Raw genomic sequence first — 15,489 nt, 5'->3', positions numbered from 1 at the left:
ATGGTTACAGACCCCATCTGAAGTGTTCCCTCCCTCTGCTCTTGTTGATAAAGAATGCAGCAAAACCCTCTCTCAGCATCCCTTATTCATCCTGAGCCACACAATCTGAACTAAAAGGTGCACATAAATTCACCATAGCCATGCCTGGGGCTCCACATTTACCTGGGCATGACACACAGGAGGCAAAGGATGAGTGTAGACAGGGAAGGATTGGGTAGAACAACAACACAGGGATAAAAAGGTGAAGAAGGAATGAGCCTTCTCTCTCATTCTCATCTTTTGCAGGAATATTTCTTTCTCACTGTTGGAGGGATGCACCTTTATAAATGAGTATTTATTTAGCTCCTACTTCAGTGCTGTCCTAATTCTGTCTGGGGCTTCCTAGTTCTGCAGAGCAATCACTAAAACAACTGCTTTCATTCCACACAGAAAGGGGTAAAGAACTGGCCCAGCCAGGCACCACCTCAATAGCTTGCCAAGGGTTACAGCTGGCTAATACCAAGCAGGACAGGCACTGCCAAGGCTTCCAGTCTCAGCATATTGTGCAGCTCTGAAGACCATGTACAGGTGTCAGGACTCACCTACCCTGCCTGGACAAGCTGTTCACTTCTTTTCCTTTTCTGAGGTTCAAATGCCTCATTAGGCATAGCCCATATTATATGTTTTAAACCAGAAGGGCAGAGATTAAGTGGCCTCAATATTCACAATAAACCCAACACAGGGTCTGGTTATCACCTGTGTGTTGGCACTGAGGTACACATCGGTGTGTAATCTCATAAAGCTCTCAGAGCCAAAGCTGAAGGGTAGCAGACAACTTGTATTTATTTAATGTAACTTCAGGAGAAAGCAGAAGAGAGAAAGAGGCAAAACATCCTTTATCCTTCTGCAGGGCATTTTGTTTCCTAAACAATTTTAAACTGCAGAAAACAAGAAAATGTCCTAATGGCAAAATTTTTCTTTCCTGCCTGCTAAGGAACTACTCATCTACTCCTTTCAACACCAAGAAAAAAGGAGAGAAAAAAGAAAAGATCAACAACAAGACTGAGTAAGAGTGGATAAACCCTCACACAACATACCTTTGTGTAAGACCCCTTCTTTATCACAGTGGTTGCTGATCTGTTTCCCATAGCTGTGTACCTTTTGGAAACTTGAATGAAAGTGAATAAAATAACTTGCTTGTGCAATACCAGGAACAATCCTTGTGCTTCATGCAGTTAGAGGTCCCAACCTCAAAACCTCCAGCTTTGGTCATGGACACAAATGGAATTGGACCAAATTGCTTCTTCTTGTTTACCCCACTGCTGAGAGACCTTGCTCTGAAGTGTTTTGTGTAGGGCAGTAATTTGTACTATGTAGCTTCCTTCTAATATCAACTGGTATCAGAAATTGCATCTGGATATGCATTTGTGCATTAAATAATAGAATTAAAGAGCAGAAGACAAAAACTTGGGATTTGAAGATAAAACTGGGACCTGAAACAGAGGGCTGAGTATAAAGGTAGGGACTGACCCACACAAAATCTGCAGCATAAATGAGAGACGCCTGTAGAAAAAGGATCAGTTGGTGAAAAAGCCCTTGGAAGAAGAGCTGAGCTTTTAGAGAACAGCAGGGAATAAAAACAGAGACACAGTCACTGGCAGGATGAGAAGTGGCAAAGGACTTGGGCTACTTTTCAGCTCAAAGGTAGGACTGTAGCTCTTGTTAGGCAACCTGGAACAAGGCCCAACAGTGCTGGAGCTGGAGCGATGTGGAGCACAGCACAGGCTCCCTGAACAGGTTTCCAGGCTCTGGCCAGGAGGCACGGTGCTGTATCCAGGCTGCAGCAATTACACTGGGACAATACAGCTCAGTTGTTATGGGTAACTGTGGATGATGTCAGTAATTTTTGTTAGCGTGGCTGCAAATCCAGCCTCCATCTAATGCAACGCACTCAGGAGCCTCCCACTGTCCTGTGGCAATCAGTGCTGCTCTCTCAGTATGTGCTGAGTGGTCTTGGAGCAGAGATTCAGGCACCTTTCACAAGTATTAAATTCACTTCAGAAATACACAGAAAATTAAAAAGTCAGAGGAGGAGGAGAAAGAACAAGGTACTAGCACATTTAATTTAAGAAGGATTTGGCTCTGCTCCTAAAATACTCTCTGCCTTTCTCTGTGGTGTCTGGCTTCTGGCAAAAACTGGAAGGCAGCCTGCATTACACCTGACAAACTCTGATCCTCAGCCATTCCTGACAAGGGAACTTATTAGCCAACTGGAGCCAGAGGACAAGTCTCTCATCTGAGTGACAGATGTCCATGCTTCAGCAGTGCTCTGAGCACGTCTACTGGCCCAGGAGTGCTAACTCTCCACCACACAAGTATTTTGAAGAGATTGCTTTCAACCAGATTTGGGACTGATGTTTTCACGTGGGTTCATTTTATTTTTAGCATTTTAAAATAAACCTAGCACATTAAATTTACTTCTGAGGTTACAAAGCAGGTTAATTTGTTCCCTTATCAGTGTATATGTGTCCAAGTTCTTCACTTTGGGAAGGAAGATGGATTCCACCTTAAATGGGGTGGAAGGAGGATCTGCAGTATTAAAAAAAGAAAAAAAAAAAAAAAGGAGCAAACTCCTTAGCACCAAATAATAATTACAGAATGGTTTGGATTGAAAGAGACCTTAAAGATCATCTAGTTCCAGGCCCCCTGCTTGGGATTGCTAACAAAAATAAAATCATGGTCTTTCCTCAGAATCCAAACAAAATAAGTTGTAAAATGCAGCTTTATGTATCTGTGGGGTTATTAAATTCCTATTTAAAAGACTGTGGTCATCTTTTGCCTTCATTTTTAATTCCCATTCAGAAAGGAGGGAGAAAAAATTTCAGAAAGTCAGGAGAGGAGGTTGGGACTTGAGAAAACCGTGATTCCCCCTGTAACCTCTTTGTCAGGAGGCCTAATAGGCCTTTTAAAGGTCTATTACAATACTGTCCATGCTGCTGCCTGTCCAGCAATTTGATATGATCTTCCTGCACTGTACAGTGGAGAATGTCAAACGAGAAAGGTGAGCCAAAGATAGTGACTTACAGTGAAAGTGTCCCTGCTATGCCCTGCTCTCTTTGGTGCTCTCAGATCCTACACAGAACACACCCCTGCACACAGTGGCAATTGCATCATCTCTTAAAATGATCAATACCAGATTAGCCCATGATGTCATTAACAAGAGAACAAGTAGATAATTGTCCTCATCGGAATGTTAACTCCATAGTAATAAAGCAATTTGATATTAAACAACATAGGTCAAACACTTCCTCTGAGCATTCCAGAGCCAAGAGGTTCAGGCAGCAGTGAGCCCAGGCCTTCCTAGTCTAGCACAGCTCAGAGCAAAAACCCAGCAAAGAAGCAGCAGAGTAGGCCAGTGCCACAGCTGATGTGAAAAACTGATCTTTAAAAGTCACTTACACTGCTGTAGTATCTTTCAGTCTAGTGCTTTGCTTTGCACTAATGAACAAAACCATTTCTTGCTGCTGCAAACAAAACAGCAAGGAAGGGATGCGCAGAGAAGACAGAGACAGCCAGCAGATTAAAGCTCATGGTGTGGTGGGGAAAGGGACACCAGAGAGAAAAGTCAAGAGTGTTCTCTCACCAGAAGTGGCTGAGACCCCAAGTTACCATCAGCAAAACTGGACACAGATGATTTCATTGCCCAGGTTTATTTAAAAAATTTTTCAGTGAATTCAGCCCCTCAAGTAAAGCCAAGCTGAGTGTCCATGGGAATGGAGCCTCAGCTTAGAGCTCAAAAGAGAGACACTGCAGGTGTGACAGAGGACACTCCACCTGTGCTGTTCCACTGTGGTGCCTCAGTCCCACCCTGCAAAGGATTTCCCTACTAACACAGGGATGTGAAGATGACAGAACTCCCAACTTTGATACACTAACCACGTATTATACCACTATGTAATAATGCTACCTGGTGAATCTTGACCCAAAATAATAAAGACATTTTAAAGGACTCAACACTTAAGTTAGGTGTGACTGTTATCAGTAAACCTACCTGACACTTCTCCTTGAGGTCCATGGCTGTGCAGTTCTGTAAGCATGTCCAGCACAAGGGGACTGCTCCTCAGGGGAGAATGTCTCCTAGGTAGAGAAGAGCTTGGCTACATTTACCAGATCACCATCTGTAGAAACAGAAGGGAAAGCAATCAAGTCTCCCGCATTGCTTCCTTTGGATAAGAAAGTGATAAAATTCACAAAATTCAAATTACAGGATTGGTCTTTAAAAGAACTAGGGAGATGAAAGTCCTTCTAACAGTGCATCAACCCACCCTGTAACTCGGAAGTTAGCTTAATTCTCCACAAAATCTGGCATCCACAGATGAATTAAATTCCCTGAAGTACAGAGTTAAGAGTATGACTGTAGTCTTGACGGGCTTTTGGGCAAACCTCCAAAAATAGTTGACAAAGCCTGGATTCCACCAGGTGTTGGAGCAAGCTGTCACCCACGGCTATTTGTCTTGTTGCTCTTATCTACCAGGAGCTTTGTCCAGCTAATCTCTAATGGAGCCAGCAATAATGATTCCTCCATTTGCTGAACATCACATCCAACCTTTGACAAGGCTGTGCTGCTGGGCTGAGCATGGATCTGATGACCAGTAGGTAGGCCAGAACTCCTGAAAACATTTCTAGATGACCATGGATCCAGGCCTTTTCTCTTTTCAGCAAAAGTGGGGCTCTAACAGAATTGAGGGGAAGCAGCTCTGGAGTTCACATCCCTCCTCTAGCTCACCCCTCCTCTACTTCCCATGGCACAAATTTGTTCTCCTTCCACAAAATGTCTTTTCTGGTCAAAAGAAAGGATCTGTGTACATTGTTCCAGAGGACTCTCTCACATATAAGCACAACATGATACTATAAGATTATGATTTTCTTGGGAAAGTCTTTCTGTTGGTTAATAATTCTTGGTTCTATCTTTTAATATCACACAGAAGCACAGGGCTTGGACATATTCTTCTCCTAAATCCAAATAAACAAGAAAGCAGCTAGATATGCCAATCAACCCCAACCACCCACACACCTCCTAGATAGAACAGGACCAGCCTTTGCCAGCTGGGATTTACTACCCTGGCTTATACAACACTGCCTTCTTCAAAGAAGGATTCTGGAGATCCCATCCTTGTAGCAGTCACCTACAGCACATCTCTGACAATGCTGCATAATTTCAAGGAAAACAAAAGGCATCCAAAAGATTACTCAGAAACCCACTCTGTCCCATCCTGCACCTGCATTCCAGGGGGAAGGAGCAGGCATTCAATATTCAGAGTGCTGGTTATCAAAGACCTGCCTGCAAAACCACAACCAGCACCTGCAAGTGCCAATTTTTGGCTGCCAGGCTGGTTGGCATGAGCCACCAGTCTGGACTCTGCCCTATTTTTCTGTTCTGTGACCCTTTCAATGTGCACACAATGAGGGAATAAAGTTATTTTCAGTGACTTCATATCCCTGCCAGGCCAATTAGCAACTGCAAAAAGAAGATCAGACAAAGTTACTGGAGAGAAGCTGACAAACAGCTCCCAGCAGAGGGCAGGGAGTAGGAAGGAGGAAAAAGTACTTTTGTGTGTTTGCACACAGCAGTTCAGACCTTTAGTATCTTGCCTTTATTTGAGAATGACTTCATAAGAGAAGGCAAGACAAGATGATTTTAAGGAGAAACTGGTCACTAACAATAAAAGGACTAAAATAAATCCATGATCCTTCTCTTTAGTCCCCTCAAGATTAGATTTATTAGTTGATCTACTGAAAGACTTAGGTACCATGCTCTCACTTGTTCAAACAAAACTAAGTATCTGAATTTCTCTCTGGATCTGGATTTCAAAAGGATCCAGCATGTTTGGGTGGTTATGGCTGGAGGGCAGGGTGCTGAGCTGGGCAGGAGGCAGAATTTCTGCACTGCCCCCGGTGACATTCTGATTCTGGCAGCAAACTGAAATGTGATCCTGAATGCAAAACACGCCATTCCCTAAAGTCCAAAGCACATTATCTGCATGCTTGGGAACACCACCCTGGAGTCCTTCAGTGCTAGGAAGCAGGAAACACACCAAGGGTGTTAAAAATACAAAGGACTGGTTGGAAAGAGTGAATATTCTCTGTTTAAAGAAATTCAAAAGCTGATATAGTGGACAACATTAGAAGAGTTTGTAAAAACAATCAGAGGTGCACAAAGCACTGATTCATCATTGCACATGTTCAGGGCTTCTCCAAAATTTGAACACACTGACCAGCCCAGAAGCAGTTTAGTTTTTCTCACATCCCTAATTTAAGGTACCAGCAGCGGTAGACTGTAGACATTTCACTGAGAGAAAGCAAGAAGGCAAGTCTTTCCTGTGCCAATCTAGATACAAAGAAGAAGAAGAATGTTTAATTTTCCAATGTTTAAAAAGGGTTTTCATTTAGAACCAAAAATTCCATACACAGCTAACCCCAGATAGGTTAGGCTATCTTAGTACTGGGGTAACTGAAGCCAATAGCAAAGAGAGACTAGGATGAGAAACCAACCTTCCTCAATTTCTGCACCTGGACTGGCACCGGAGCCATAGAAGATATGATTTGTGCACTTTCTTTTGAATACAGAATCTATCAAAATAAAACTGCAAGAATTTTATCATTCCAACTAAAACACCTCACATGCATTGCAGAGGTATTGCAAACACTCAGGAAATAGCTTCACACACTGAGGCTGCAGCAATTTAATAAATTCTGGAGGCAGCCTGCAAATCTGCAGAGTTGTGCATCCACTCACTCCTGACCCTGCAAGGTCCTTGTGTGCTCCCCTCCCACACTCCTGTTTCAGGGACTCCTGCAATTCCCACCTCCATCTGTACTCTGATGCAGGGACCCTCCACACCCTGGAACCATCCTAGTTTTGTGCACTGCTATTCCACACTGCTTCTTTCTGTCCTCTCCATTCTTATCTCTCTTCTGTCTGCCCAAGCAATTAGTCACATCGACATGTTACGCTCTGCAGGGCAGAAATGAAGTGGGACTGCTTTGCTGGGACATGTTGGAGGGTGTCAAATACTCAGCTGCAGACAATCAGAGATGCCTGAAGCTGTGGCTGCTCTAATCAGACACCACATGCTCACAGTACAGCCAGTTTACCCCTTCCACTTTCCCAGCACGCTCCATTCTCCTCAGGATTTTCCAGCCTAATGCAGTTTGTGAAACTTGGGAATGGCTAGATGTAGTGTTCAAGTGTCATCACGTTGCATTCAGTCTGAAAAATATTTCCAAATTGTTGGGCAAGAGTGAAAACCGGGATAGGGTTCACCAAATAATCCAATGCTAACAGCAAGCCAACTGCCTGGAGTCCTGTATGCCAAACCCAGCAAATGGTTATCCCACAGCGGTGGGGACAGGCCTGCAACCCACCCTAGAATATCTCTATTTTACATGACTGACTGAGTTCTGTGCCTGGGTTTCCATGTGTGTCTGATATCCTTTTCAAATCAGAAAACATATCCACATGCCCCCTCCAAAACTTGTTTCAGTTTGGACGTGCCCTGAGCAAAGAGCAAGTCTTGTAAAGTCAGAGTATCAACAAGTGTTTGAAACATCCCTCTGGACAGCAGAACTTTGCAAGGGTCCATTCACCCTTTTCTTTACCAGATCATCTCTTGAATAACAATGTCTTATGCAGCCAGTGTATTTATATAGGTAAAAATACTATGACTCAGATTTTCCTTTGAAATCCAAGGATTTCAGATCACTTAACCATCAGTATGAGATTGCAGTGTTGAATTTTAATAAATAACTACACAGAATGATACATATTACCTACGAAACTTCTAAAACAACTAGCAAAAAGAAAGGTCAGGTAATTATAGAACCTATAGACAACTGGAAAGAAAAATGTGTTTCAGAAGCTCCTGTCTTTAGGGAGAAAAATAAATCAACCTAATGATGCTATTTTCCCTGAAGTGTTCAATCACTGATGCTTCCATGTTATTTACTGAAAATTCCCAACACAGATTAGTCTATGAAAAATGATGGGGAGTGTGAACATTTCTTGCTGCCAAAAGTGAATTCCTCAAGAACAGAAGCCTGATCTGTCACTGAGAATAGAAACACGGGGGCACAGATAATAACCAAAAAAAGCAGCTGCCTTAGAGAAAATGGCTTTGATTTGAGCTGATTGTTTTGATATCAGCAGAACCATATGGTCTTCCTACTCATGAGGAGCTGATGTCTGCCTGGTAATTTGCCACACAGGCACATTTGCTGATATATGGCCTTCCAAAGGTGCATCAAGTGATACAGTCAATTGCTTTGAGACCCACTGAGATCATGGAATAATTACAGCAAGGGAGCTGGCAGCCACACTTCTCGGCTTCAGTATCTGCCTGTGAAAAAAGATTTGTCAGAAGTTGGGCCAGCTAAATATTCTCTGCCTCAATAACCCCAGATTGTAGATAGGAATATGCATATCTGCTTCAGAGGGAGACTGTGAAGTAAATTTATTAGTATCTGTAAAGTGAGCTCCTCTGAAATAGTGTTGCATATATGCTAAGTATTATCAACTCAGTAGTGGTCAAATACCTCATTTGAGCCTGGCTGTGAAGAATCAGGAGCTGATCTCACACAGTCTCTGCCTCCCTTCCTAAATAACAGGAACCAGAGAGAGGTCTATTCTGCACTGAAACACAAACAGAACTTGAAATGAACTTAGAGATTGTCATCCATTGACAACTGTACCTCTTGGAGGTGAAATTACTTTTTGTTTAAACCTTACTTGCTGAGAGTTTTCCAGTAAAATATATCTCTTTCCTACTTTCTCCAGCACATTCAGGACCTGAACATTGGACTGTTTCAAAAGAGAGTCATTGCTCAAAATGAAACCTGAGCAACAAAGAGGGAAAAGGGGAGTAGGGAATTGTTTTGGCACACTTGTAAAGTAAGACCTTTGGCTTACTTAAGAGATTAAGATTGATAAAACAAGATGTTCCACAAGTGAAAAAACACCTTTATTTTTGTTTTTAATTTCATTTTGGTGAGCTGAGAAGCAATTATCAAAAAAAATATGATCAAAAGAAATACAAAGCTAGTATAGTCTACCTTACGGTTTCCACAGGGGCTAATATGGTTTCAAATTAAGGTATTGTAAATCTGAAAAGTATTTGCTGTGTTCATTTTTCCTTACTTGGTTAAAAATTTGGGAATTAAAAGGTTGCTTCACTTTTTCTGCTTCAGCTAGTACCTGCCACAGAAAGACACTGGGTCAAAGTGAAAAATGCAACAAAAGGCACAATTCTGAAAGGTGGAAGGGCCCCTCCAGCTTCTTTAGAGACATGAGACATTGTGGCATAATGTCTTGAACAGAAATTTTTACAGCACATCTATGGAAGAATTCACTGCAAAAGTGGCAGCTGTCATTCATCATCATGTTATCAATTATTATGGTAACCAGGATTGCATAAGTACCTCCATTTAAAAAGAAATAATACTGAAATGTTAGAAAACCACAGAAAGAAAATGGCCCAAAATAAAATTTAAAAAGCTTTTATAGGACCTTTTAACAAATCAATTTTTGCTGATATACACTGACTCAGAAACAAAAGAGCAGCTTTTCCTCGTAATTCTAGATTATAAATAAAGGTGTTGTATTCACAGTTTATAGTAAATCTAAGTAAAAAAAAAAAATCTTACACTAGTGTTTGCCATTTGGAGGTATTTGATAAACACTGTGCCAATGGGAAGGTATTCTCTGGGAGTTCCCCAGAGCAGACTCAGCACCTGAAGGTCATTCATACCAAGCTCAAATACCCATTCCAAGCACAGAACAGCCCTTACCTAGGAAAGGGAGCTCACAGATTGTGTATTTTACTATTCTCACAAGCCCCATAAAAGTTTTATGATGAACACATGTAGGATGAGCCATGTCTACAAACAGGGCAGGGAGCTGCCTCACTCTACTGTGAAAGAAAAACAGCTCTTTGCAGCCCCTGAAGAATCTCTGCCCAGTCTTCACTCCAGAGCATTCCAGAAATCCAAAGTGCACTATTCAGTGTTCAAACACATACATTATCACAGAGGTGAACCCAACCAATCCATGGGTCTAAGTGCAGGACAATGCTGCCCAAGCATGTCACCCTCTTTGGCCAACCCAAACCAAGAACTTGCCTTTTGGCCAACCTGCCATGGCTGCTGGCTCTGCTCCTGGCCAGTCCCAGCCAGCCACAGGGGGATGGATATAAAGCCTCCCAACCCACACCTTCTCATGGTTGTCTCTGCCTGGACCAAGTTGGTCTGAGTGTTTGCAGTGGTTTCCAGCACCCAATTTAGGTAGGGTTCTAACAGATCGAGATGTAAACAGAGCTGTAATGTGAAGATTAAAGGACAAAGGTTTCTTTTCTTGCTTCTACCTGCAGCACCAATATTGATTTGTTTGGTGACTGAGGCTAGAAGCACTAATATCTTAATCCTCTCATCAGACAAAAAATGTTGGCAAGGTGTTTGTTTAAAAGGTCATGGTTAAGAAGAATATTATGTAAATATTTTTCAATAAGCTTGAGTAAAAGATAGAAAATATAAACCAATTCTCTAAAGAACAAAACATATCTTGCATAAAACCAGCATCATGTAGCTATTTCTGTGTATGCCTATATTAGGCAAGCATCTTGAAAATAAATTTAGTTCTCTTGCTAGGGTATTCAAATTTTACTATATCTGAGCAAGCCCTGTAGATTAATGCACTACAGCAGCTGTTGAGTAACAGTTTGTTTACATAGAAACCTGCATTTCTAAGTAACTTAAAGTGTTTCATAGAGATCATGTGCTACTATTCCATTGTGTCCCATTGTGTGTGAGCTGTCTGTTCAACTAGAAAGTTTATTTTATAATTACTGAAGGAAATTATAAGATTTTAAAGAAGTACTCCTTAGTAGCTTCCTTTCCCGAGAAAACACGAAAGTATCTATACCTTGGTAGCTGCCTCAGGAAGACAGATAGGCGCTTATAGGCTCTACTACTATCATGGTAACTTTTAAGACTAGTAAGCCTAACTTACGGAAAGTCTTCCATGGCACAAGATTTCCTGTGAAAACTCAGTGTTAAATGTGTAACTAAAACACTCTCTGCTCCTGTCTATGGGTTTTCCCTTCCTCTCTATCTTCTGGGTAGATAATATAATCTAAGACAAACTTCTGGTGCTTTATGTAATGGCATTTTTAAAGGGGATTTGTTAAGCTTTTCCTTATCAATAACAGCTTCTGTTATCCTGACAGGGGAAAGCTCCCAAACGGACGAGTAGAAAGAACTGTACAGATCACAGCTTTTGAAAATAGAACACGTGGACGTCTGAGACAAAACGAAGTGTGCCACTAACTTCTGATCAGAACATTGCGATGAAGTAGGCACAGGCGTGAAGCAATATGAAAGAACTGGCTGAGTGAAGGCTGCTATCCCAGCTGGAAGGAGACTGGAAAAACCTCCTAAAGGCCAGAATCTGGGGCCAGACACTAAACCTTTATGCGGAGTATGAAACTGCAGCTCCCCGAAGCACAGCCACGGCTGACGGGCACCCCCTGGCCTGGCTCCGAGCGCAGAGCCCCGGGGGATGCCCCGAGCCCGGTGCCCGGGGATGCTCCGTGGCGCTTCAACCCGGAGCCTGTCCCGCAGCTGCGGGAGAAGCCCCGCCGGGGCGCCGAGCTGCCAAGACGTGTATGGACTGCCTTTTGTGCGTCCTTTTCTAATTTCCTCTCTCCCCTAAGCCGCTCGGTAACGCTCCGGCGAGCTGCGGGCAATGGGGCCGCAGGGCTGCGGGACCGCCGCGGGCTCTGCCTCGGGCCTCCCTCCTCGTGGCGGGCAGTCCCCAGCCGAGGTGGGGACCCCCGGCCGCGCTCCCCGGCGGGTCACAGCCCGGCCCTGCCCCGCCGTCGGGCCCGTACTCACCCGCCGCGCCGGGCGCTGCCGGCGGGGCCCCTCGCCCGCCGCGCCGCCTGGGCCGCCATCTCGGTCGCTGGCAGGCGGGACGCCCCGGCGCCAGGGGCCCGCGGGGGCGCTTCAGGGCCGCCGCAAGAAGCCGCTGTCTGGTTGGTGCGAGCCCGCCCGGCCGCCCGCATGCCGCGCGCTGATTGGCTGGGCAGGGGTGGCGCGCGAAGCTGGGCGCCCGCCCTGGCGGCAGGTCAGGGCCAGCTGTGAGGGGAGGCCGAGGAGAAAGGGCGGCGGCGCTGAGGGGGCGGCAGATGGAGCGGAGACCCAGGGCAAGGGTCACCCCAAGGCAGCTGGGGAGACGTCGTGGGGACGGTGGTGAGGGGTAGTGAAGTGACTCTGGGGTGAAGGGAACGCGGGAGGGCATGGAGAGGGCCCGAGAGCGGTTCGTGGCCCGAGGCTCCATGCCCTCGTTAATGGCAGGCCGTGGTGGGTGCCCCAGGGAAGGGGGTGAGAGACAAGGTGAGTCCCTTTTACGGTGCCGTAGGAGGAGGTGACAGCTGCAAGGGGAGGGTGACACCTGCAGATCTCCCTCTGAAAAGCCGCTGTTGCAGTATAGAACCGGCAGACTGACAGTCTCGGGAGCCATGAGGTGAAGGCAGACGCAGGGTGCCAGGTGCACAGGAAACCGTGGTAGGGATGAACACACGAACCTACCCAGCCGGTAATCTTAACATGAAATCTAAGCCTCTGCAGAATCTGGAAAGGAAGTCAGAGGTGTGAGACAGAGATGCCTCACTGCTGTGCCTCTGCCTGCAGGCATTGGCGCTTGACTTACAAATTCGTTGTAAATTGGGTAAATTGAAAATACGTATGTCCATAAATTTTAACCCCTTTCCTACTCCTGTAATTCATTGCAGAGCTTGTATTATCCCGAGTTCCGATGTGACAGTTACCATGTGCGATATTTTGTTACAAAACTCATCTTGACTGGCTTGCTAAACTACAAATGCCAAAGCCTGGTGCAATTGTTTGCATTTTTGTACAAAGAGCTTAAGCTCTGCATTGTTTTCCCTGTAGATGCAGCTTAGAATGAGAGTGTAGCATTTTGGGAGGATTCTCCATACTCCTTTGAGATAGTTTACTTTGACAGTGTCTGGATACACAGTGCAGGATTCTACAGGTGTGATTTCAGCTCTTTTAAATACAATTTAAATTTTAGTGAGGAGAATCAAAGCCACAGAATTCCTGGATTTTCTGAGCTTGTTACTCAAAAGAGTTCCCCAGAATCAGTTAACAAAAGCCCCCACAACACCTGAGTGATGCTGAAAGTGATTTTGGTGACTTGAAGGAAATAAAATGGCAGATCTGGGGAATTGATGGTGTAATTCAGGGATGGTACAAGGAATTCAGAGAAATGTCCTACTTCAATTGCAGTAACACAAAATCCTGAGTTGTGCTTAGTGCTGCACAAGCATCTCATTAGTTCCTCTTTAGATTGTTCTACCCCAATAAAAGCTACTTAATTAGTTGAAGGTTTTAAATGTCAGAGTAAAGATATATCTTGAACAGAGATCTGGAATCTGGGTTATTCTGCCTCTGACATGGATTCCCTGCAGATCTTAAACAAGCCCCTAATATACCCTGTTTTCACTCACAAATACACTGTGTATAGAATTTCTTTCAATGAAATGTGCTCTTACAGGGGCTGGCACCGCCTGTTGGTGCCTTTACTTCCTCCTTGGTAAATCTGATCTAGCTGCTCACCTCAGGGACTTCATGCTTGCAGAGTCCTGAGAATAAATGAAAAACATTAAAATGCATTATTACAGGGGAGGTTGGAGGACCAGAAACACCCTTGAATTGGCCAGTGTTGCTACAGATTCAGAAATAGGACAGGTATCCAGAGAGGACTTTTCCCATGTATTTTAAGAGGGGGTGACCAAGGGAAACTTGAGGCAAATGCTCTGAAGCACTCAAGAGGCACTAAGCTGGTGTAATTTTTGGACCTGATCTACAGGACAGTGCTCAAGTCATCAACCTCTCTATTTTTTAATATTGCAGAATTGTGTGTGAATGGTAAACAAGGTAATGTTAGTTCTGGATGTTTATAGCAATGTAATATTTTGGTATGGAGAAACCACAAGTAAGTCAGTTTTGCTTACAAATTCAGATCAATTTGCATACTTGCTTCTAAATAGCTATCAAAACTATTCCTTGAGTGCTTTTTTCTCCACGTCCTTATATTTCCTGGAGTTGTTACACCACGTAAAGGCCTCCTTTATAATTTTGGTGGGAAGTGAGCTTACAGAAACAATCCAAACCTATGTGATAGTCTGCAAAAGTTTCATTTCATGCTCCTGTGCTTCAGTCTCAGCACAGGGATCTGCTGGCTCCTCCTGGGGCCACAACATATGGGCAGAGCCAGGGCTCAGTCTGCCGTGAGCTTCTGCCTGGAGGAGCTTGTGGAGCCCAGCAGATCCACAGGAACTATTTGACCTCCCTGCATGTGCCTTTCAGTCAGTCCTGACCAGGGTGGCTGCTGCGGGTAGAGCAGACATGAGAATTTCAGTAGGACCACTTTAAAGCAGGTATTGTATGCAAAAAAAACCCCAAACCTTTCTTTGCTTTTTTTTTAGCTAAGCTCTCTGACAAAGTTGCATTTTAATCAGTATTTGACAAGTAGAATTTCTGAACAGCAGTGCAAAATAATTTAAATACCATTCAATCAGTGAGAAAATTTTGCATTGTTGAGAACAGGCAGTTGCTGTTTGTCTGATTCTCCCGCCCCTTTGCATATTTCATTACAGATGCTAAGAAATTACTAGAATTGTAATGTGTGTAGTGGAAAAAGGAATTGAAAGGGGAAGATTGATACAAAACCTGTCTGAGCCTTAAAAATTAAAAGGAGTAGTTGAGTTGACCACCACCTTTACCAAAGCTGATGGGAAGATAGTATTTTGTTTTAACTGAATTACATTACTTCCCAGCTCCTGTGTATTGCTTAATAAATAGGGGATTTGCACGTAATTCAGTGTCTATAAAAAATGAGATAAGATATTTCTCAAAAGAGAGAGATTCTGCCTTTTCATAATAAGCAGCATCTGCTTTGTTTTTCTCCAAAATGAGAAGTAATGGAACTGACAATTCCAGGCTGTGCTGAAAATGACAGATGACTGGATTGGGAGTAGGAAGAAAGCAGAAGTCCTTTTGTACTAAAGAAAGGGGGATGGCACACTATAGTTGGATCTGGTTCTCTTTTACAGATCTCTTTCAGAGCTTAAGCAGCTCTGGGTGACCCCAGCCAACTGATTTTATTGTTTAATTTCTTAATGTCAGTGACAGTTATTACAAGTCCCAGGTAGAACAGCCTTTCCTACAAAGTCAGTTTTATAAATCTTGTCATTTCTTCTTTGTGACCACAGAAACACAGGCGGTATGGAAAGGAATCTGCTTGAGTGTGAGACTCATGGGTAGTTTTGGTTTGGACCTTTTTTCTGCTAGTTTTGAGTTTTCCTGTCTCCTGGTCTCGAAAAGTCAGAACAGCCTGTTTGTCTCACATGGTGATTAAACTGCTTCACGAGTGCT

The 15,489-nt window shown here is 43.8% G+C and overlaps 1 protein-coding gene across 1 annotated transcript in view; it reads right to left on the bottom strand.

Annotated features, from left to right (window-relative positions):
- Window positions 1–12,010, bottom strand: part of TMEM94 (transmembrane protein 94) — a 52,093-nt gene extending 40,083 nt beyond the window's left edge. The window contains exons 1-2 of the mRNA XM_014255845.2: window positions 11,923–12,010; window positions 4,031–4,157 (exon numbers count right to left, since the gene is read on the bottom strand). Coding sequence (XP_014111320.2) covers window positions 4,031–4,054 — 24 coding nt within the window. The 5' untranslated portion in view covers window positions 4,055–4,157; window positions 11,923–12,010. The remainder of the gene's footprint in view (window positions 1–4,030; window positions 4,158–11,922) is intronic.
- Window positions 12,011–15,489: the final 3,479 nt, after the last annotated feature.

The sequence above is a fragment of the Pseudopodoces humilis genome, chromosome 21, assembly GCF_049639895.1.
Source record: "Pseudopodoces humilis isolate 2021_Gansu_Grassland_sample_001 chromosome 21, ASM4963989v1, whole genome shotgun sequence".
In the NCBI taxonomy this organism is placed as follows: domain Eukaryota; kingdom Metazoa; phylum Chordata; class Aves; order Passeriformes; family Paridae; genus Pseudopodoces; species Pseudopodoces humilis.
Note: the sequence above shows the minus strand (reverse complement) of the source record. Positions and strands in the feature narration are given on the sequence as shown.